At 43.5% G+C, this 24,350-nt stretch overlaps 1 protein-coding gene across 8 annotated transcripts in view; it reads left to right on the forward strand.

Annotated features, from left to right (window-relative positions):
* Nucleotides 1-24,350, forward strand: part of SEPTIN9 (septin 9) — a 300,995-nt gene that overhangs the window by 268,163 nt on the left and 8,482 nt on the right. For all 8 annotated transcript variants that reach the window (XM_077327632.1, XM_077327634.1, XM_077327636.1 and 5 more), the window contains 4 exons: nucleotides 2,548-2,676; nucleotides 7,957-8,038; nucleotides 10,689-10,826; nucleotides 23,006-23,123. In XM_077327632.1, the coding sequence (XP_077183747.1) occupies nucleotides 2,548-2,676; nucleotides 7,957-8,038; nucleotides 10,689-10,826; nucleotides 23,006-23,123 (467 nt within the window). The remainder of the gene's footprint in view (nucleotides 1-2,547; nucleotides 2,677-7,956; nucleotides 8,039-10,688; nucleotides 10,827-23,005; nucleotides 23,124-24,350) is intronic.

Below are 24,350 nucleotides of genomic sequence, written 5' to 3' on the forward strand. Positions count from 1 at the left end.
AAACAGGCTGTTTGAACCCCTCTCCATAAATCTTCCAATTCATGAATCTCATGTCTCCTTCACTTCCTGTCAGCTCCCCACTGAAACCAGTCTAGCAATTCTGGACTGTTTCCTTTTCTCTTACCTGTTAGGTAAAAACTTGGACTTTGCATAGTCAGCTAAAGTTTGGCATAAATATCCTCATACATATCATCATCTGTAAACTAAACCAGATGTTTATGTAGTCTTGGGGTGCTTTCCCCTCCCTCATCATGGTTTTCATATTTCTTCCGTTCTGTGATTTAATGCGTGCTGTGAAAAAGATCTTGAAAGGTCTTTCATTGGTGACCAGTAAACTTTCACATCATATGGGCAGTACAATTTCACTGGGTGGTTGATTATTCCAGCACTCACCTTGGAGCCTCCCCCCTTGCTTTAAATTAAGATATTTGGAGGGGGAGTGGAGAAAATGAAATACTATCCATCTTTTCTTCAATGAGTTCAGGGCAGCATACATTATTCCCCCCCCCCCATTTTATTATCACAACTCTATGAGGTAAATTATACTGTGACAGTGACCAGGCCAAGCTCCTTAGCAGGGTATGGATTTTACCTTAGTGTCTCAGATCCTGTTTGGATGTTCTAACCACTATACCACACTGCATAGGATAATAGAAGCAGCCAGTCAGTCCTTCCTTCCTGGCTAAATTAGCCATTTCAGCCAGAGTAACATATTAGAAGTTCATGTCCAGCCTCTGCCACCTATCATCCTGCTGGATGTGGTTAGTTGAGATATGGATTTTTCTGGTTCTCTTAAGCCACGAGTGGAAACTGGAAGGAACTAGTAGCTTTGTTTTAGGCAAACAAAACCCTTCAGTTTGGGTATTAAAAGTAATTGTCTTCCTCTTCTGAGAGATAGGATGTCTGTAAACCATGCACCTATTTCCTGAATTCTGAGTATGACTAACCACTATGATGCTTCCCTGCAACTGCTTTTGCCTAATCAAGAGAATCATTTATTTCTTAACTTGAATCTTTGGTTTATTTGAATTTAAATTACTTTGGGACAATGGCTACATGCCTCTAAAAAGTAATAGTTTGCTATCTTGAAGAGCTGGAATTTTTTAGTACCCATAGAAGTCATGGCTTACAAGCTGCTATCTTTATGATCCTATAATTAAGTTTTTAGCTTAATCCTGATTAGTTGTATATCCATTATTCAATGCCTACTGAAAAATCCTGACATACCTTTCAGATGTATTAGTACTTAGTGTGTGTGCCCTCATTCAAGCGCACTTGCTCTGGAAATAACTACATTTGGAATCTAGTGATTAGAAGAAGGAAAAAGGACCCTGTAACAAAAATGTAAATTAAGATGGAAGATAATTTAAAGTCTTGAGGATAGGGACAGTTTTTTTTTATTTTGACTGAGAAGGTATTTCAGTACATTGTATAACTGTGCTGTATTCCTTTCAATGTTTTTCAGTATTTTTAGAACAACATATAGGTATGTCATAAAACATATACAGCTAATACTAGGAAATTTCATTTTATGATTGTCAAAATCTTTGTTTGTTTTGAATGTGAGATGCATATTCCCTGTTAAGTTACTGGTATAGGCAACTCACTGGTAGCCTAACTTATCTCCCAGAAGAAGCAGTTTTGAGCTCCTTTAAGGTAGGGAAGCATACCAGATAAAAACAGATGCTGAGTCCAGCAAGATGGAAAGTTTCTGCCATTTTGGTCTAAGAAAATTGGGATGAACCTCTTGAAAAGAGTCCACATGTTTTAAGCAAAGGTTGCAAACAATGTTGCATAACACCAGATCGTATGCCCTTAAAGCTAGCAACCTTCAAAAAGACAATAAAACATAAAAGGGTCTTCCTTTTTGTTTGTTGAGGAAAAATTGGGGAACTTGTTTGAACGTTCTTGTCTTCACCAAGTTTTAATATCTGATACCAAGAAGTATCACATGTAAGCAAAAACTGCCAAGAAATCTTCCATCAGGTTTTAAAGACCTGTCTGTGTACCAGAAACAGTTACTTGTTTGTGACAGATTATCTGTTTTTATTCAAAGTTGCCTCATTCCTGTTGCCGGTTAATCTCATAAGAACTATACCTGTTCATTTCCCCTCAGAGTTAAATAAAATTTGTGAACTACCATCAGCCTCTCATATGCCATTATCAAACCAGGATGTAAGGACTTTAGTCTCTGCCCTCAGTTCCCTAGGCTGAGTCAGGTTTTACCAATATAAATTGAAATGACTGAGTGGGACAGCAAAGAAAAAAGAAAAGGAAAAGGGGCTGCTCAGCCAAAAAGAAGACGAAGGGACAGCAAAATCATCATAGCAGCACTAGAAATAAAATCTTGTATGACTTAGTTTTGTGATAAGGCATGTGAGACAACATTAATGTTATCATTGGATAAGATATGGTACACTTACTGTGCATAATCAAATGGTATCATAATACAGTTTAAATCTAGTTCAATAGACTATTAGACTAGATATGGTCTGTTAGTAGTGAAACAGATGAGTTTTCTTATCTGTGCATCCTGTTGCTTTTCAGGTCAAAGTGGTCTAGGGAAGTCAACCCTAATCAACACCCTCTTCAAATCAAAAATCAGCCGTAAATCTGTGCAACCAACTTCTGAAGAGCGTATCCCCAAGACAATTGAAATCAAGTCCATCACACATGGTAAGCCCTTGGCAAGAGATCAAGAAAATGTCTTGTTGGGGGAGAGGGAGAGTCCAGAGAGATGGGAATGGGACCTAAGAAAATCCTTTCCTTTCCTTGACCCTTAAAAAAAATGGTTTCTGAAGCATTTTAAGGTCTCTGGGTTCCAAGGACCTTTTCAGGTGAATAGGAATGTGCACAGAAGGGTTTTTTATCATTAATATTCTGCGTGGTCCCACATGAGGACTGCGCAGGAGCAGTCCTGCCATCAGAAAGGTCTTCACAGCAAAAAGCCACTGGGGGTGTTGTGTATCAGAGCAAAGATCTTTGTTGCCGCCCAGTGACTATGTGTTCCCCAGCAGTGCCCCTACCCTCTTTTGCCACTAAAGGAATACATTGGTCTTTGTGAATTTCCTAATTTCATCTGGTGACATCCATTATGACTCAAAAGGTACATTTCAAGAAGTATACCCATTGCAGTGCTAAAATGACACAAACAAATGGTCATGATTTATATCTCTTCTGTCTGGGTGAAGAGCATAATTTCCCCATGTGGGAGAAGGCCTTTAAAGCCTCAGATCTCATGGCTAAATTGACTCAGGAAAAATCTTCTATTGTAACCTCCTCAGAATCAGCATGTTCACCTCCACCTCCTGGTTCCGTATTCAAATGGGTTCACTCATGTTCACACTCTCCTTTAATTTCATCACTCTCTCTTCTAAATCTGTGGGCTTTGTGTGAACCACCAGTCAAAAAGATGAAGGTTAAGGAGAAACACAAGAATGCTTCAGAACAGTGGGTTTCGATCTGTACCACAGAACTGACACAGTTGTTCCTTGACAGATTGAGGACTCCCTCTCTAAATCTGAGATCTCTCCCATTTTCCATTTTGGAGGGTGAAATTGAATTGCAGCTTCCATCAGATACAGTCCAATACAGCTTTGAACTGGAGCACAAGCCACCAGTTCTCTGCTTATAGCCTCAGTTGCCGATGTGATGGCCATTGTACCTGTATTCAATGCCTCTAGACCAGTGGTCCCCAACCTGCGGGCCGCGGCCCGGTGCCGGGCCGCAAAGGCCATGGCACCGGGCCGCGGCTCCCTCTCCCCGCCCCGCCCCCGCAGTAAAAAACTTCCCAGGCCGCAAGCTTGCGGCCCGGGAATCTTCTTTACTGCGGGAGGCGGGGAGAGGGAATCAGGGCCGGGCCGCGCCTGTGCGGGCCACGCCCGCTCGGCCCGATCCGCGAGCGCGGCCCGATCCGTGGGCGCGGCCCGGGCGCGGCTCGTGGGCGCGGCTCGGGTGCGGCGTGGGCGCGGCCCGATCCGTGGGCGCGGCCCGCGGGCGCGGCCCGATCCGCGGGCGTGGCCCGCACGGGCGCGGCCCGATACCCTGCCGGTCCCCAGCCTCGGAAAGGTTGGGGACCACTGCTCTAGACAATATTGCCTGGCCCAGGGATTCAAGTTTCTACCATTGTACTTTGTACCCATCATCAGCATTGATGTTCTATAGACACTGTTCAGCCATGCCTGTTAGGGGAGAGGAACCTTCAGTTGAGTCCATTAGCTCCAGTATGGCATTGGATCCGAGCCCAGATGAGACAGTGGGAGAACTGATACCGCATGATTCATAATCCTTGGAGATTGAAATTGTCACTAGAGAGCACAAACCCAAAGATAAAGATCTTGAGACACCTGTACTCTGGCTCCATGGGAATCTGCTTTTTGAGTCCTGTAGAGTCTAGGGTAGAGGACCTTTCATAGGAGGACCTCTCACAAGAAATCTGATATAAGCCTACATCAGTTCAACCACTTCTAGAAGGGTTGAGCACTTCTATAGCATCAAGACAGAACCATCTTCATTGGCTACAGAAGGAATGCAGCCCATAGTTGGCAGGGTTCCCACTGCTCCCACTGGCAGAGAGGGAAGGAAGTTGGAAGACTTGTGTTAAAAGCTATGTTTGTCTTCTCCCTAGAGCTTTCAAATTGTTAATTATGAGACCATCACAACAAGCTACATGTTGTTTCTCTGAAAGAGAATGATTCTATTCCTGGAGCTCCTTCCTCAGGATAAGCAACCTCTCATGAGGGTTCTAAAGGCTAAGGCCATGAAACTGTCTAAACAGCAGATCAACCCTGGGAGGCATCATGTGGATTCTGCACTTCATGCCATTGTGAATTGATTTTACTCAGACACCTGGTTGCAGTCAGTAATTCTTCTTCTGGAGATCAAGTACTAAACAGAGGACTTACCTTTTGAAGGGTCCACACTGTTTTCAGAGAAGACTGATGAGACACTCTCCTTTATTAAGAAAAATAAGCAGATGATGAAATCTTCCCAGCCTGATTCGTGTCAGTATTCACACTGATCATTTCCCCATCAGACCTACCAGAGGGACTATTAATATGCCAACTCTCAAGGTTTCCAGTGTTCTCTCTCAAAACCTCTAACCACCCAAAGGGTATTCTAAGCACAGGGCTGCTAGAGTCATTCTACACCAATGCACCAACCACCTCTACAACAGAAACAACTTCTCAGAAGTTGGTGTTCTGATTAGAGGTAAACCCTGTTCTTGTTAAGTTTGGGGACAGTTAGCCCAGTTAGCTTCTGCTTCAGAGGCCATCAGTTCAGATTATTGCTCTCTTGGATGTAGTCAGATCAGTTATAGATTGGAGTTTAAGGAGACACCTCCATGTTTTTTTTCAGTTGAAGGCTTCAAACTAAGCAGCATCTACTTACAGAGAAGGGTACAGTGGAAGAAGTGTTAATTCTCAAAAGGGCTCTTTTCTAGAATGTTCTTGGTTGATCAGAAAGGTTGGGGGGGGGGTTAGCCCATTTTGGATCTTAGAGATCTCATATATTTTCTTACATGGTTCAAAGTTTTGTATGGTTGCTGTTACTTCAATTTTACAATTATTAAAGCCCAAGTATTGTTTTGTTGTTGTTGATCTGAAAGATGCTTACTTCCCTATCTCTATCCACCCTCAGTATTGAAAGTTCCTATGATTTGTGTGTGGAATTCAGGGTTTTCAGTATTCAGTTCTCCCATTTGGGCTCTCCATGGGCCCCAGAGCATTCTCAAAATGTTATTGCTCACCTATGTTTGCAGGGTCATCACATATTTGGATGACTTGTTTGTGGCAGAATGCAGTGACCAATTAATAAGACATTGTTACCTGTTTTTTGAGACTGGCCAAAGATTGGAATTTCTTGTCAACTGGGAAAAATCCCATTTAGTTTTGTCCTGAAGTAGGGAAGGGACTTCTCCCTTTAGATAGAATAGGAACTATGTCTTAACAACAACAACAACAACAACAAAAGCCTTTATTGGCATAAAACACAATACAGGTATGGAAACACAAAATAGTACAATTATAAGAATCAGACAGAGTTACTCAATTTTGTTAAAAACAAGGAATTCATTCTAAAAACCTTTGCTAAAAATTTTGCCTTTACTGACTAACCAATTTACTTTGAACTAATTCCAATCAATTCAGGATATATTTCACCTTCTGGGTTATATGACATGAATAGTGGCAATTCTGTAATTTGCCGCTTTACACATGAAGTCCTTATAGACTTGGTTCTTATCCTGATACAGGGTAGATTTGTATGCCCAGTGGCATAGATTTTTCTATCTACAGACAGATCTGGGATTCCTGAACATGAGATTGTTTTTACCTTGTAAGTTTCTCTCTTATATTGGAGTGTCCATTTTGAAGAATTGTCCCTTTCACTTACCTTTAATGCATAAGCCTTCCAAAGTATCTTCAATGTCCCTTAGCTAATCTTTCAATTAAAACTTGTTTATTTGGTAGCCATCACTTTTGTTAGAATTAGTGAGTTCGTAACTCTTCTGATGGATCCTCCATTTTTGAAGTTTTCCCCTGAGAGGGTGGTGTTACATCCCAGACTCAGATTTCTTCCTAAGGTAATTTCTAGGGTCCATGTTTCCTTTCCCACAACTGAGTCAAAGAGCAAATGACTCTTGCATTCCCTGGAAGTTAGGAGTGCCTTGGTTTTTTTTTTTAACCTTTTTTTTTTACCTTTTTTTTTAGGGGCTCTAGAGTTCTGCAAGGGTAAAATACTATTTTTATTTGTTTGATGGGTCCCAATAGAGGCAAGGGAGCTTCCTTTTAAATGTTTTCTTGGTGGGTTGTATCTATTGTTAAACATATTTATTTATTTATTATTTAGATTTATTTTCCACCCCTACTGGGAACAGTCTCACAATGGATTAAAATAATAAAAATATAAAATCCCACATTGTTAAAAACATTAAAACCAACCATAGTCCAGTGGTGAAGAAAAAGGCCCACTCCTCCCCATCCAAGTGCCTCAGGAAAAAATCCCAGGGTGCCAGTCATTCTGATTAATAATAGTAGCTGATCTTACATGTGGAGGGACCCCTAGATCTTCTGTGCCCTGGCCTGAACGGAAGACCTGGTGGAAGAGTTCCATCTTATAGGCCTGCAGAACCGTGAAAGTTCCTACAGTGCCCTCAGCCCTTCCAGGAGCTTATTCCATCAGGTCAGGGCCAGGACTGAAAAGGACCTGGCCCAGGGCAGGTGAACCTCCCATGGGCTAGAAATCGCCAACAAATTAGTACCTGCAGAGTGTAAAGCCCTGTGAGAAGCATAAGGCAATATGCAGTCTTCTTGGATATGTTATAGCAGGGCTGGATTAGAGTGTGGGCTTATTCTGTGAGACCTATAGCTTCTTGCAAAGTTTTCTGTGATGGAGTGTCATTAACTGAGATTTGGTAGGCTGTGACTTGTTCTTCAGTTGACACCTTCATACATCATTATACCATGGGCTTGCAGACAAGAAGGGAAGTTCAAGTGAAAGAAAAGGCAGTTCTGCACTTACTTTTCAATTAAAGGAGTGTGACCCATCACCAGGTGAGTAGCTTGCTAGAATTCCTATGTGGGACAGAAGATCAATAATGAAAACATGATTGCACTTACCTGTAACTGTACTTCATCAAGTATCTTCCATGCAAGCACACATCCTCTCCCTCCTGCACTGCTGCATGTTTGTCTTTGGCTGAGCTAGAGATACAGAGGTTAGGGGGCACTACTGGACAGGAGCATGTGGCCCCTGGTTAGTAAGAAAAATCTTGACTCTGGTGCTTGACCCTGGATACTTTTAGCTATAACATTTTTCTGATGGCAGGCTTGCTAAGTGTAGTCCTCATGTGTATCTGCAGAGAAGATACTTGATGAACATCAATTACTACATTCCTGTTTCCTCCGTTGTCTATGGCATCCAGGTCTTGAATTTATTCTTCATCTTCTCTTTCAGATATTGAGGAAAAAGGAGTTCGTATGAAACTCACAGTTATTGACACCCCAGGTTTTGGAGACCACATCAACAATGAAAACTGGTGAGTGGCTATGAAAAGGAAAAGTGTACAAGGGCCAGTGTGATGGAAAGGCTGTGGAGGGGAATGGTTGAGTGATTCAGGAGATGTTCCAGCAGGCTACATCAGAGCAGACAAGGATTAAGAGCACCTCCACCATCATCATTTGATGACTCTCTAGTACAAACCAGTCTTTGTTTTGGGGTGAGTTATTCAAGGAAGAACTCTGAGCTACAAAAGCTGGGGGAAGGATATAATCTTTATAAGCTGTGAGAGTACAGCTTCTATGCAAAATAGTTGATTGAGTCCCGCTGTTGCTTTGATAAGAAGTCTGTCCAGCAGGATAAGGGGAGGTCAGATTATTCAGTTTTCCCAACAACATGACGGTGGATACTGAACAGAAAAATGCTTATGTTTCAAGGGGATTTACAGCGCTAACAAAGACTCCAAAACAAAACTTTTCATGCAACCTAATTCTTTTGCCACGCAAAATATTTGCAATGCCTAATAACCTAATTCTAAGGTGCCTTAGAATTAACACATGTTTATATGTCAAAGTATGCATGTATGCAATAATTTGACCAACCTTGAAGGCTGAAACATGTTTGGTCCTGTTTTAATGTGATTCAAGGTTATCAGCCAAGAGGTACAGAATTGTTGGTCCTGTCTTATTGATTATTGAATTATATCATTGTAGTAGCAAAGCTCATTTTTAAAATGCGCCATAGAAGGACCGGATGCTGGAGGTTGTAAGGGCCCCTGCAGAGCAAGATGGCTGAGCTTGCCAGCTAGGCTGCTGTGCTCTGCAGATGCCCTGCTGCCCTTTTGCCTTCCACTCTTGCTCCTGCAGAGCAGGGAGGGCCAGGGGGTGAGCTGGGCTGGATGCCCCCCCCCCCCAACTCTCCCTGCTGCCAGGAGGCTTAGGAGGTAGGTGATGCAGGTGCAATCGGAAGGCACCAAGCTGAACTATATATAGGCTGAATCCTGTACTTTGCATCCATGTGCATTTCCATGTGCATTTCATGATATACTAGATTCAAAGCCCGCCCCTAAGCCAGCGCAGCCATCCTGGGGAAGCCTTCCTCGGGTGCCCCCCCTTCCCACCAACATTGTGGCTTCCCCGGGGGCCTGCTCAGAGGGCCCCAGGGAAGCCATCCCCAGCCCCCTCCCCAGCGGCGAGCCCAGCAGCCAGACTGCCTACTTATGGTGGTCATTCTGGCTTCTGGGCAGAGCTCTAGCTGTTGCTGGTGAGGGCCCAATCGGAAGGCGCTTTGTGGGCCCAATCGGAAGGCCAGAACTGCTGTCCGTCCTGGTGAGGGGCCAGTCGGAAGGCGCAAAGTGCCTTCCAATTGGCTCCTCACCCGGACTGGCCCCACCCACTCTCCGCCCACTAAGGGCTTAGCAAAATATGATACCACTCACCGAGCAGTTCCAGATGCTGTGGGGAGCCTTCTTGTGTTAGACAGTTTAGGGCTGCTGGAAAAGCATCAGTGTAGCACAAGCAGAAGTACCTAGCACCAGAGGAAATGTGTTCTACAGTGAAGGATGGCCTCTGCAGTGCCTGTAGAGAAGAACATGTGGAGCAGAAGTATATTGGGAATACCATTGGGAATTGTAGTCCATGGACATCTATCTGGAGGGCCGCAGTTTGACTAAAGGTAAAGGTATCCCCTGTGCAACACTGGGTCATGCCTGACCCTTGGGGTGAAGCCCTCTAGCGTTTTCTTGGCAGACTCAATACGGGGTGGTTTGCCAGTGCCTTCCCCAGTCATTACCGTTTACCCCCCAGTAAGCCGGGTACTCATTTACCGACCTCGGAAGGATGGAAGGCTGAGTCAACCTTGAGCCAGCTTCTGGGATTGAACTCCCAGCCTCATGGGCAGACAACTTCAGACAGCATTTCTACTGCTTACCACTTTGTGCCACAGGAGGCTGCCATACCTATTTTAAAGCCTCGGTCTATTATGTTGTAGATATGAACAAGGTAAACAGAAAATTTAGGAAAGGTTTTGAAACAAAAGAGTGAGTGTGAAACTGTCACCTGATCTTCAAAAATTATGTCTGTGTATCTTCTAGCTTCTCTCAGTTCTCCATGAATGAGGAGAGTCATATGCCTACTCTTTCCTGAACAACTGCCATGGCAACAAGATGCAGACTGTGACGTGGGAATGGTGCAGTTCCTGAGTATTCCCATGAGCTCAGCTCTATTTCTGGAAGGTCACATCAGAGAGAGCCTCTGTAGGGTAGAACACAATTTTAAAATTTAGGACTAAATGGAGACATTGGGATGCATGTATGCATGTATTTTATTGAGTTTTTAACTTTAATAAATATTAGTACTAAATTTTAAAAATGTGTTCTACCCTATAGAGGCTTAAATCCATTTCCCTTATTTTGACTTCGATTTGGGTCAGGATATTTTCTCCTTTTGTTTTGGACAGATCAGAGAGATCTCACCATGTTCATATAACATCATATGTTGTGAATGGATTTCATCCTGCATTGGGAAAATATATAGAACATGCCACATTGGGGCAGAAATGAGATCCACTTAGAATTAACTCAGAATGGTTTGAGTGGGTTAGAATTGAGGATCACATTCCTTTTCTAGGACACATTGAAGTGTGCTGCTCAGATTTGGTTTCTTTAACAAGCATTTTTTTTTCCTGCACAGTTGGCAACCCATTATGAAGTTCATCAATGACCAGTATGAGAAATACCTCCAGGAGGAGCTCAATATTAACCGGAAGAAGCGGATACCAGACACCAGGGTCCACTGTTGCATATACTTCATCCCTGCTACTGGTCACTCGTATGTATGCTCATTCTTGACCATTTCATCCTTTGTCGTGCAAGAGTTAAACAGATGTTGTGCCCTATATTCTGGATGTGTGTCTACTACTGGCTGAAATTTTTGTATCCTGGAAGCTGTCTGAATGGCCCTCCCTAGTGCTGCATTTTCCCAAACAAGGACTTCTCTTGCCTTCCATTTTTCAGAATCACACAGAGCTGGAGGATACCCCAGTGGGCCATCCAGTCCCTACCTTCTTGGGGACTTAAAGATCACACACTCCTGACAGGTGCTCTTCCAATTTCTTCCTGAAAACTTCCAACAAAGGAGATCCCACCACCCTCCGAGGCAGCATATTCTATTTACAAACAGTCCTCACCATCAGAAAATACCTTCTAATATTTAAGTGGAACCTCCTTTCCCATAATTTGAACCCATTACTCTTAGCCCTTGTCTCTAAAGCTGCAGTATACAGGCAGACACTACCCATGAGCACACACATGATTTTCTGTTAGGACTGTGTGCTTAGGTACTAATCCCAGAACATCAAGTAAAGGACCTATTCCATAGACTGTCCTCCCTGGGAACTTTCCTACATAGCCACTGAAACATTAAGTTTCCTGACAGAGTCCTCCTAATGGTGCCCTGCAGCTTGCCTCTCTCCCTGCTGTTTGCACGGCTATTGGTGCCTAGAAGTCTGCTTGGTTTATTCCCCTTCTTCCAGGAACATGTGTTTCCAATATAAGACATGGTTTTGAAGCCATGAGGCCCTCCATTACTGACTTTTACATCCCTGCAATTGCTTTTGGCTGCAAGTAGCATACTACCCCTGCTAGGGGTTAGGTTTAGGTGTTCCTGCCATGGATGGCTTGTTGCTTTCCTGCTCTGATGTCAAAGTGGACATGTGTTTTTTGGTTGCAGTGGTTTCAGTTGAGGATACAGATCTATTGGGACAGAGGAAATAGCAAGACTTTTTGAAGCCTCATGTTTCAGCTGTCCAGGAGATGTTGCAGCTTTCCGCGGGGGGGGGGGATTGGCTTCAATGGGGACAGCAGAAGCCATGTGGAGAGTGTTGGATTTATTCTAAATGCTTATAGAAATGGGCTTCTGACATGTTGCCAGTATAGTAGAAATTCTTCAGCTTGTTGTATGATGTACTGTTTAGTAGTGGTATTACAGAAGAACAAACTAGCTGTAAGGAATGCAGAGTTTTTCAGTGGTTGTAGTAATGCATTCTGAAAACTGCGTTCCCAGAACTATTGTGATATGGTCTTACACCTAGTGTAATTCTACGTTCTTCTTGCCCTTTCCCCAGAACCAAAGGGGACACAATGTCAGATCATCCTTCACCACTGCAGCCCCATTCCTCCAACAGTCTGTGCATCTATGTTTTTGCCTGGCTACTTCTGGCATGCAACGAGTTTTGCTTGCATGTTGTTTGGGCACCCACTTTTTACCAGCAGATGATGGTATTGAATCCCCATTAAACCTGGTAGGGCTTTTAGTCTCTATGATGATCCTGTCCATCTCCTTCCTCAGAGGCAGATTTTCCCTCCCCACAAAATTCTGTTCCCTCACTGACTGAGCCACCCAAGTAACATGGTTTATTGAAATGAGTAAACACTGTTTTAATACATAGCAGAATGTCCTGATTATCTCACGATAGTTTTCTTGATAATATAGATCGAGAAATAATTGTAGCATAGTTCCTTTATGATGCTAGAATTATTCGATCTGAAAATTGTTACCATATATACATGAGTATAAGCAGACCTGAGTATAAGCCGGGGCACCTAATTTTACCACCCAAAACTGGGAAAACATATTGGCTCGAGTATAAGCTGAGGGTGGGAAATGCAGCAGCTACTGGTAAATTTACATTAATTGAGGCATCATTAGGTTAAATGTTTTTGAATATTTATTTCAAAGAAAAACAGTAAACTAGCTTTGTAAGTGCAAAAGAGGGTCAACAAGAACAATATGGTATCAGCAATAACTTTAAAAGTGCAAAAACCTTAGCACAATCAGCAACCAAGCAAAACCACAAGCATTAAAATCCTTCAAAACTGGATTCCTCATCCTCATCTGTATGTCTAAACAGAGCTTCTGCTGTAGCTCGTGTGAGGTTGTCAGCATAGACATTGTCATCACCACTGAGTTTGCAGTCATCACCATCACTGCTGTCGTTCTCAAACAAAGCGCTGTCTTCACTCCATCCATAGCATCAGAAAGCAAGGGGGGAGTGTCACATGGACACCTTCCTCCTCATCAGGATTATCATGTGAACTTACCCTACTGACCTCCAGTGGAGGAGCTCAGGGTGACCTAAGTGCTTAATCCATGCTTCATCATCACAGGCTCTCCCATCCAGCCTCCCCCCCCCCCACCAACAAATACAGAAAAGTCAAGAGGATGAATAGCTGCTGGTTTTTGTGCCCCGCTTTTCACTAACCAAAGGAGTCTCAAAGTGGCTACCCTTCCTCTCTTGCTGCCAGACACCCTGAGAGAGCACTGACAGAACTGCTGTGAGCAGCTCTGGTGGGAGAACCAAACAGTGCCCCCAAGGCCAGCAAACCAGAGCAGAACAACAGTACCTGAAGTTGGTAGTACAACAGCTACCAAACTGGGAGGATGGACTACTCTAACTACAGCTACAGTGCCCCCCCCAAAAAACAAAACACTAAAATAAAGAACTGGAAAACTGAACTCTGAAGGAAAGAACTGTAAAAATCAACTTTTAAAAGAAACACAACCCCAAGAAGAAATGGCAAACAATGCTGCCCCTCATATAAAAGAAGAAAGAAATACTAGCAGAAAGAAACAGTAAACCTGTAAGACCCCCAAAATCCACCCCTCCCCACCCCCAGAAACCAAAATAATTGTTTGGAAGAAGTGATTAAGGGGAACAAGAAAAGTGAAAGCAAAAGGGAAAAAAGATTAAAGTCCCTTAGTCAAACCGTTGATGTCCAGCAAGCTGCCAGAGCAAGCTCAGTTTGCAGTACACGTTTGCAAAAGGCAATACAATGAGTGGGTGGCTGGAGCAGACTTTTATTTCAATAAAATAAAACTCATCTCTCCTTTTGACTTTGTTTTGACCAACTAGTGCTAAGACCCACAATGCACTTTGACTCAGCTATCGGATTGTGAATTGGCCTTGGCTTACCAGCCGAGGATGTAGCCATTGGGACTGTCACCTCATGCACCCTGCACACTGTTCCACTGTGGAAATGCTTTAACTGGCCAGAACCCCTTCTGGATGTTTAGCTGAAAATTCTTTTGAATTAATTTCAACCCATTGGTTCTGGTCCGACCCTCTAGGACAACAGAAAACAATTCTGTTCCACCTTCTATATGACAGCCCTTTAAGTATTTGAAGATGGCTATCTTATCACCACTTAGTCGTCTCCTCTCAAGGCTAAACAGACCAAGCTCCCTCAACCTTTCCTCATACGACTTGGTGTCCAAACCCCTCACCATCTTTGTCCTCTGGACACAATCCAGTTTCTCTACATCTTTCTTTGGTTGTGCTGGCCAAAACTGAACACAGTACTCCAAGTGAGGTCTTACCGAGCAGAGTAAAGTGGTACCATCACTTCACGTGATCTGGACACTATATGTTTTTTAATACAGCCCAAAATCCCATTTACTTTTTTAGCTCCAGAGTCACACTGCTGACTCATGTTCAGTGTATGGTCTACTAAGACCCTCAGATCCTTTTCACACGTTCTACTGCCAAGTCTCACCCATCCTATAGTGATACATATGATTTTTCCTGCCTAAATGAAGAGCTTCACATTTATCACTATTTAAATTCATTGAATTCATTTTAGCCCAGTTTTCTAGCCTTTCAAGATCGTATTGTATCCTGATTCTGTCTTCTGGTGTGTTTACTGCCCCTCCCAGTTAAGTGTCATTCCTTGAGGTCTCTCAGTTGAGGAACAAAAGTGTCTGGCCCTCCGAATCATGGAGAGAAGCATGAAACTCTGAATAGCAATAGCTAATTCATATAATGCTCATAAACCAGTCTTTCACAATTGGTAAACTTCTATAGGGAAATAGCTGGTATGGACTGTGGATTATAACCAGAAAAGGTGTATAGGTTTCCAGACACAAGAAACTAACATACCAATAAGCCTCAAACACCTCTGATGTCGTCGTCCCCCCCCCCCCCACGGTTCTGATTAAGCTACCCGTGAGTCTTGGCACTCTCTTTCCAACACAGACGTTCTTCGCACGTTCTTTCCTCTATTAGCATGGCACACATACATCAAGCTTCAGTGCCTTTGGGATGTGGAGACCAGTGCAGTGAGCACTGCTTTCTGGGCTTGATGGAATTTAGAATAAATTCAATTCTGCTGAAATCTCCCTTTTTGTAGCAGCACAAGTCATAAATATTTATCGTATACCAAGCCAGGCGAGAACGGAAAGGCTCGGAGTGGCTTTTATGAGACTTTTGAATTTCTTGCTCCAGCCTCTAAGCTGGAGCTATTGTCCCATCTCATTACAGCTCTAGCTTAATGGATTGCTTGCTTCTATTTCAAGACCTGTTGTAGGGGGTTGTGAAAAGCTGCTTCTGCTTTAGTTTTCTCTTAAGTAGAAGCTTGTGCAAATCATCTGATTGTTTCCTCTGTTGTCTTGAAGCAGAGTTTTGCTTCTTTCTCCCTCCTTTTGATCAAGCTTTGAATTTAATAAAATGTCCCCGCCTCTGTTCTTTTTAAATGCCAGGTTTATGCTGTGGCTACAAGGCCTGATTTACATCTCATTGGATAATTGGCCAAGAAAGTAACTCAGCAAGCACTCACCACCCTATAAGTTCCACACCAGGTTGTGTTCTGATAACTGGGAACTGACTTTTGATTTTCAACAGTAGTTGTAAATTAGGACACCTTCTTACTCAGAAGCCTTGAGCTGCACAAATGAGATTGCTGTCTTTCCATAATTGAGAGCTTAACTTCAGGATTTCTGAACCGCTAGCTGAGTTGACTCTGAAAGGAGTCCTGTATCTAACCACTGTCCTGTCTCCTGTATCTAACCACTCCTAGATCATGTCACACACTCGGGGTGGGGGGGGGGGCATGTTAAATGTGCTTTCCATAATGGCAAATTAAGATGCTCTGCTCCAAGAACAGATTGCAACGTATGAGCATCCACAAGTACGCATGTTGGCCAGTTAGTACTGTTCTGTTCTGCTTTTATTTTTATTTGTATTTATTTTTTGCATTTCTTTACTGCCACTCTTCAAAAAGTCTCACAGCAGTTCATGACAGTCAGTAAAACACAATAGAACCCACTAAAAACACTCATATTATATTGACCAGATGGCAATCTAGTTCTATTAAGAGTTCTAATCCCCCCCCCCCCCCCGTTCAGCCAGTGGGTCAAAACTGGGAGCGAGGGACCAGATCTAATCACACATTGGGGGATTTTCCAGTGGTAACACCGAGACCCCGCCCTGGCCTCAGCCATACACCTGGCGGAAGAGCTCCATCTTGCAGACCCTGTGGAAAACTGACAACTCTGACATGGCCCTCATCTCTTCCAGGAGCTCAATCCACCAGGTTGGGGCCAGGACCAAAAAGGCCCTGGTCGAGGCCAGGTGGATTTTTCTGGGGCCTGAGACAACAAGTAGGTTCATAACTGCAAAGCGAAGAGCCCTGGGGGGGGCATAAGCAGCTAAGCGGTCCCGCAGATGTGAGACCCAGGCCAAGTATAGCCTTAAAGGTTAATACCAATACCTTGAACTTGACCCAGAAGCAGACTAGTAACCAGTTCAGGCGTTGCAGTACTGGCTGAATATGGGCAGCTGTCTTTCTAGTCCCTTCCTTCTCTTCCCTTCCACAACTTACGTTGTCCTTTGCTTTTTCTCACTTTCCTGCTGCAGTGTTTTCTGTGCTCATTTCCTCCCTCTTTTTGCTCTTCACTTCTGGGCTTTGGTTTACTTCTTTGTTTCCTCTGCTCTGTTGCTCTGAGCCTCTCTCTCTCTCTCTCTCCCCCTCCCTCCCTTTCCTGTTTCTATCTCCTTTCTTCTGCTTCTTGTTAAGAGGGGATCTGGAGTGGCTCTTTTTAAACCAAGTGACACCAAAATTTCAGCAAGCTAAAGACCTGCCTCCCCCCATGCACACACACGAAGCTGTCTTATGCTGAATGAGACAATCAGTATTGTATACTCAGAGTGTCAGTGGCTTTTCCTGGATCTCTGCTACCTGGCCCTTTTAACTGGAGAAGCTGGGGATTGAACCTGGGACCTTGTGCATGCAAAGCAGATGCTCTATCACTGAGCCACAGCCCCTTTAGTTTCAAGCAAAGTGGGCTAAGGGTTTCAATTCTTAATCCATCCAACTTGCAAGGGTGTGTACTGGGAGGGGGAAAGATCCCATCCCCCACAAAGGAGGGAGAGGGGGGAGCCAGTGAGACCACTGACACCTGTACCTACTTGTTCTCAGTACTGTGCAAGACTTGTGCCAACTGGGAGTTGCAATTCCTGGCACAGAGATAACTCCTTCCCCCTTCCTTGTGCCCAGGAACCTTGTTAAGGGGGCAGGGGAGAGAAACATCCTGGAATCCTTATAATGCCAGCCACAGATATTCCAAAATATTTTCAGAAAGTTAGAGGAACTGGATAATGGTATACCTGAGAATCATAGCTACTGTTATGGAAGCCCACATACATAAAAAAAACTAATAAAGTATTTTCTAGGCATACATAAAACTGGATATATTCAGGTGGGTTGATTACAATATTAGTATATTATTAAGTAGGCAGATGCCTTCCTTAACTAGGACAACATGTGTCACTAGATGTTAGTCCTAAATTAAAATGTACATTCAAAACTTGTTTTAAACATAGTCGTATCATAAACAGCTAGTTTTTTCTGTGCAGTTGTTTCGGGCCAGGACCAAAAAGGCCCTGGCACTGGTCGAGGCCAGTCAGACTGTTTTGACCCCCCCCCTTCCAATTTGTAACTCTTACAGAATGCTTGCAATACAAAGGGATGTTCCGGCCGTTCTTATTGCCCTTTCAACTCAAACTCCTTTTGGGGAAAATACATTTCAAACAGCAGCCCTCACTTCATTAATTTAGTAAATCTGGATCATAATACTGTGAGTAGTTTTATATCCCGGCAGTGTACTAATCATATACCCAGGGTTGTGATCTAGTTGTGTTCTGAATGATTCCAACACCACTGAAAGAAAGTATCGAGATGAAAAGTCAGTTGCTTCCTTGCCAGACCAGGCTTGGCTTCTTTGTCCCTCTCCCATCCTGAGGGAAAAGTCTTTTACCTCTGGCCGCCTCATTAAGTACAGTTACCTGCCTTCCTTCAGTTTTTCCTGCCATAGCAGAGGAGAACATAAGTTCCCAACAAAGGCAAAAGAGAGCCTGCAGGGCTTGAAACATTTGCAGCAGATTTCACATCTAACAAAAAATGAGGGTCTGCCTGTCAGTTGTTCGGTTTAAGTGGCTGCCAGCCATTTAAACCTAACAACTTGATGGGTCCACCCCATCAGGTATGAGGTTTAAATGGTTGCAAGCCATCTCAGCAATCCATTTCACTCCCCCCCTCCTCAAACCTACAGAAGCAAAATGGACTGCTGAAACTACTGCAAGCCATTTCAGTGATCCATTGGGCTCCCTCCCAATGGAAGCCATTTATCCTAAAATCTTAATGGGTCTACAATTTAAACCTTCTGTTTCACTCCCCTCCCTTCCTTTCCAAATGGAGGGAAGTGAAAGGAACAAGTGGACAGGCACTTGAAACCGTGAGGGAGCCAAATGGGTCACTGAAATAGTTTCAGCCACTTAAGCCTAGCAACTTTATGGATTAGCCAGTCTCCCGTTAGGTTTAAATGGCTGACAGCCACTTAAATTCTCAGCTTTGCTTCCCCCCTCCAAACAGAGGGCAGAAAAATGGACCAGTGAGATGGCCTGCAACTGTTTCAGCAGCTCATTTCATTTCCCTCCATTTGGAAGGGTGGGAAGAAAACTGCTGGCATTTAAACCAAATCACTGATGGGCAGATTGTCCTGCTCAGCTGCTAGGTTTAAATTACTCAGACCCAGCTGAGCAAAAGGTTTGGGGGAGGCACCTCCTTCCAAACTTGGTTCAGGGGACCCCAAACTGGCCAAACGTGAGAAATTTAGGGTCGTTGATGGGCAGCAAATCACTGATGGGCAGATTGTCCTAATCAGCTGCTAGGCTTAAATGACTCAGACCCAGCTGAACAAAAGGTTTAGGGAATGTTTTGGGGAGGCACCTCCTTCCAAACTTGGTTCAGGGGACCCCAAACTGGCCAAACTTGTGAGAAATTTAGGGTCGTGAACCACTTTGTGTATCTGGTGTCACGGTTGTACTTGTGGTGAGGGGCTGCTTTTATTTATTTTTTTTAAATGCTTTACCCATGGGCAGATCAAATCATGGTCTCTTTGTTATCTTTGTTATCTTTGTTCTTCAGATGTAACTTGTTGAGCAACTCCTAGATTTTTGCCAAGCCATACTATCTGAGTCACCAGCATGCATGTGTAGGAATAAAATTGCACTTTTTCTCCTGGAAGGGAATTATCATGGAAGGAAAACCACAGTGCCCTTTCCAAGTGTATCAGCTGTTCTGATAAATTTAAGGTTCTGACCAGTTGGTTGATGCAACTTAGAAAAGTGAGACCAAGTGGCTCCTAAAGGCTTAAGCAGGAGGCCAGATTTGATGCAGGCCTCGCCTTGGAAGCATCCCGTCCTTGAAGAAAATTGTGTATCAAAAACATTCCTACCTATTCCTAGCTGTGACTGGGTGTATAGGCTTCATTCATGCTGCTCAAGGATGACCATGGCACCAGATCTGCCAGCTTCTATCTGTGCCTTTTTCTGGACTGCCTTTGCTAGAAGCTGTTTCATCTTTGTCTAGCCATAAATAGAGGCTTCACAGGCAAACACACCCCAGTTGAAAAATTCACTTTGCCTTTCCATTCCACGAGAATAGGAATCATACAGGGGTCATCTAAAGCCCAGCCAGAAGGCATTTCAGTGATTCTATAGCAAAATGGCATAACCTCTGCAGCTAGGCTTTATCCATTTTCCCAGTCAAAACCAGTGTTGACTAAGGGTTAATATGGGCTTAATTAGTTTACTGGGTATAGTTTAGAGTAATGGTTTTTTGGGATAATGAAATTGCTTTACTTGCTTCAGACAGTGGTTTTCTTTTTGTTGGTCATTGGTATGGAATGACTACACCCTACAAATCCAGCCAAGATATTTTGGAGAAGGGGGGGGGCAGGGTGAAGCACTTTTGGTCTGCTAAGCATTTGGCACTGCATTTGCTGGCAAAACAAATCCCTAATTAGAAATGCTTCTTTAAATTTTGAAATTCTTTGGCATTCTGTTTTTTCTTTTACTAATGTTTACATAATATGGGGTGTTTCACACATATTATTTATATGATTATTCCCATACATTGTATATGGAAATGTGTGCATTGCATGTAGATAACATGCACAAAGATTATATGCAGGCAGGATTTTTAAAGTGTCCTACTACTTCTAAAACAATCCACATCCACAATGCAGCAAAATGATTAACATATATCAAATAGATATCACTTATTAAAATATGTATAACCTTGTGGCTTAAGGCAATTTATAGTTCCAAGATTTAAAACATACAGTAAAATCCTATTAACCACCCTTCCCAAGAACATTCCTGCAGGTTAAACCCCGCTAAAAGTTCTTGCAAATAAAATGGTCTCCTGAAAACATGTACAGATGGTGCCCCTCTCGCATTGCCTCAGAGATCCCGTTCCACAAGCTGGAATCCATTAAAGAGAAGGAACAAACTCCAAAAGCAGGGGTAGCCAAACTGTGGCCCTCCAGATTTCCATGGACTACAATTCCCAGAAGCCCCTGCCAGCATTTGCTGGCAGGGGCTTCTGGGAATTGTAGACCATGGACATCTGGAGGGCCGCAGTTTGACTACCCCTGTCCAAAAGAGAACAAGCAAATCACTCTCTGCAAGACAACACCTAGAATGTGGCATCAAGAAGGTTGTAGATGGTGTATTGGGATATATGGAAAGAGACTTTCAGATATATGGCTGTGAGGGCTTGGAGGACTTTAAAGACTGTAACCAGCATTTTTGAATTTAATATTGTGTTTGCCTTCCCATGAGGTTCAGAGGCTCCAGTGTCTGATGGAACAATAGGTACAGCCAGTGACAATCAGCAGATTGTTTGGATCAACTGTTTGGTGGGGTCTTTCTCAATCAGCCCAATTACAAATCACCCGAATGAAACCGGAATTGATTCAAGCTTCTGTGATTCAAGTCATTTAAACTAATGGGATGTGTTATTTGGCTTGATTAACCCTGAGAATTACCCAAACCAACATTGATTTGAATATTTTGGGGCTTATCGGAGCCAAATTGCATATCTCTACTCTGAATGCATGCATGCTCAAGTCTTCCTCTGAGAATTACTGGAGCATGGTATTGGGCTTGCTTTTGAAGTCTAGAAGCTCTGGTTTCTGATAGAACAAAATGTGCAAAGAGATGCAGGCATCTTAGGGCTGGATCACCCTGTTATTGTCCAAGTGAGCCAAGTGTATCGAATCCTTCTGCATCTATTCTGGGATTCTGGAAAAGGGGGAAATCTCCTTCCTCCTAGCAGCTGCTACAGACAGATGGAGCTGGAGGAACTCAAGCATTGGCTTGTTTTGTCCTTCAGATTTATTCCAAGGAAGACACAAAAGAGCCTCATGCTCAACAACAGTAGCAACCTCAAGCTGCAACTGTTCTCTCCTCAGAGGCAAATGATAACCAGTCAGATGAAGTGATGATTGGTAGTCTCTTGGGCACTGATGCCACTTCAAAGGTTGTATGTGTGTGTGTGTGTGTGAGAGAGAGAGAGAGAGAGAGAGAGAGAGAGAGAGAGAGAGAGAGAGAGAGAATAAACTTTGGTTCTCGGCGTGTATTGTTACTTCCACTTAAAGGGGGTGCATGATAATAAACTTTGGTTTTTGGCCTGTAACAGTACTTCCTCAGGCTTAATATTTTCTCCACCCTATCACTGTATCCCAGGACAGATGCTCTTATTAAGGACTTGCTTATCAATAAAATCAGAGTCCAGTAGTACCTTTAAGACCAACAAAGATTTATTCAAGGCATGAGCTTTCAAGTGCAAGCACTCTCCCTCAGACTGTGAACTGCCATCATGACAGTGGCAATATAAAGCAAAAATTATGTTAAATTAGTAAACTGTGTCACACATCCAAATACAGCCATATGATAATTCTTTGCCAAAACAGCCAATCAGTCCCTTCAAATTCATTTGTAGTTCACAAAAACATAGGAGAAATAAAACTGTCTCTGTCAGTGATCAACAGCTCCCACCCCACCATTTGCTGCTGGCCCCATTTGTCTCCATCCAAGTGTGAAATATTCCTGCAAGTGAATTGCTGCACTGGCAACTATCTCATCCCAAGACCAGGGAATTAATCTAAAAATTCCATTACATATCCCTACCATCCCCTTACAGTCACATTGTCCCAAATAAAATAAATTGTGAGGAATGTGGATACATGAGTTAAACAAGGTTAGCATGAATAGTGAGATAAAAAACCCCATGACCTTGTTAAGTCCAGGGTATGTCATGCTTTGAGTGTTGTAATAACTTGCATTTCTGAAGTCTCCCTTTCTAGCCTGTTCTTGAAGTTCCTTTGCAATAAAACAGCTACTTTCAGATCCCTAATTGAATGTCCTGGAAAGTTGAAGTGTTCCCCTACAGGTTTTTCAGCTCTGTGGTTTTTTATATCAGACCTGTAGAAGTGCTGGTTCAGATGTTACTTTGTGCTAGCATTTCTTTTTTTTCTTTTTTTTTGCTACATGTGGTATTTCTCCTCCACCTTCCTATGATGTTCTCGTGACCCCAGTGGAGTGCTGGCAGCCTAAGGATTCACTCATCATGGTCAAGTACCTTTGGTAACTCTTATCCCATTCAGGATGGCCACTGAAGGTCCACTAATGCTTGGAGCACAGACAGCAGTGGAGCCGGGCGCAGCACACTTTGAAGTGTAGTCTGTTACTGAGACAGAGATAGGTGATTCCTTGACGTTTTACTACTGTGAACCCAAAATGTGTGCAGGCGAGAGAATTGTGATGCAACAGACTTTCCGTTTTTCTGAGTTGCCTTCCCCTTTAAGAGTCTTTCCAATTTTCCTTTCAGCCTCCGACCGCTGGACATCGAATTCATGAGGCGCCTGAGCAAAGTGGTCAACATTGTGCCTGTCATCGCCAAAGCCGACACATTAACACTAGAGGAGAGGGACTACTTCAAACAAAGGGTAAACAGACAATGCCTCTTTCTGAGCGCTCCAATTCCCAAGAGCTGACCACGAGCCCTGCACGTTCCTTGAGTCACAGCTCACAGCAAGAGGGAAAAGGCTTCATGGATCTCAAATGTGTTTCTTTTGGCTCCTCCTCCCTTAGACATAAACATAATTTCCTGTTTGAGTCTCTTTTTTTTCCTCCTGCAGACCTTTCTCCAGGTAGATTTTAAAAGCAGATGCACCAGTAAAATTCCTGGGAAAATGGAAACAACATAGCACAAGAATATTCCAGACAGCTAATAATTCGGCCTTTGTTTCTTGCCATCAATCTTTCCCGCCTGACACTGCAGTCTCAAGTGCTCAGCCTTGTAACTAGGAATAATACAGTTATTTGTTCTTCGTGCTCTGGCCATTGGCCCCTTTCAGCCCTTGTTGTTTTAACTGTACACAGCTTTCTTCTGACCCACCTAGTATCTTGGATCTTAAGCTTTGTGAGCAGAATCATGCTGCTAGAGCAGTGGTTCTCAACCTTCCTAATGCCGCAACCCTTTAATACAGTTCCTCATGTTGTGGTGACCCCCAACCATATGCAAGTGTTCTTTCGCAGGAATTAAACTGAAACTGACCAATGGGGTGAAGATCCATTGTTCATGATTGTATATAAATTGGTCCCCCCCCCGGGGTTTCTCAGTTCAGCTCTGCCTCTTGCCCCACCATGCCGATTTCGCTCTTTTCCACTGCTAAACAGACAAATGCTCTATCTTGATCTACCCCACAAGGCTGTTGTGTGGATGATGCCCCCTCCCCCCGGCCAAGCTGCTTGTTCTGCCACGACCCCTGTGAAAGGGTCATTCGATCCCCAAAGGGGTCCCGACCCCCAGGTTGAGAACCACTGTGCTAGAGGAAGACAAATTCCCCTCATCTGTACACTGACAAATGCACACACAGCTGAGCTCTCTGAAATTGTGGTGATGCAGGCCTGTGGAACAGTGTTGGGAGAACCTTAGGAAGTTATGGGCAGGAGGGGCAAATCCTGTCCTCAGGCAGAAGAGCCCCAGTCCATAGGAAAGGCTGCTGCTGTTCTGATGTACCTTGGTTCAGAATCTAAGCAGAGAAACCATGTTCAGATGACCTTGTAGATCTGTTTCCTACCACTGCTGTCCTTGGATAAGAAGGCCTAAGAGGAGGCGTGGAAATGATTTTTATGAGGCTGCATGCAGTGGCCAAGTCTTCTGCATCTGG

Source organism: Paroedura picta, chromosome 3 (assembly GCF_049243985.1).
Source record: "Paroedura picta isolate Pp20150507F chromosome 3, Ppicta_v3.0, whole genome shotgun sequence".
Taxonomy (NCBI): domain Eukaryota; kingdom Metazoa; phylum Chordata; class Lepidosauria; order Squamata; family Gekkonidae; genus Paroedura; species Paroedura picta.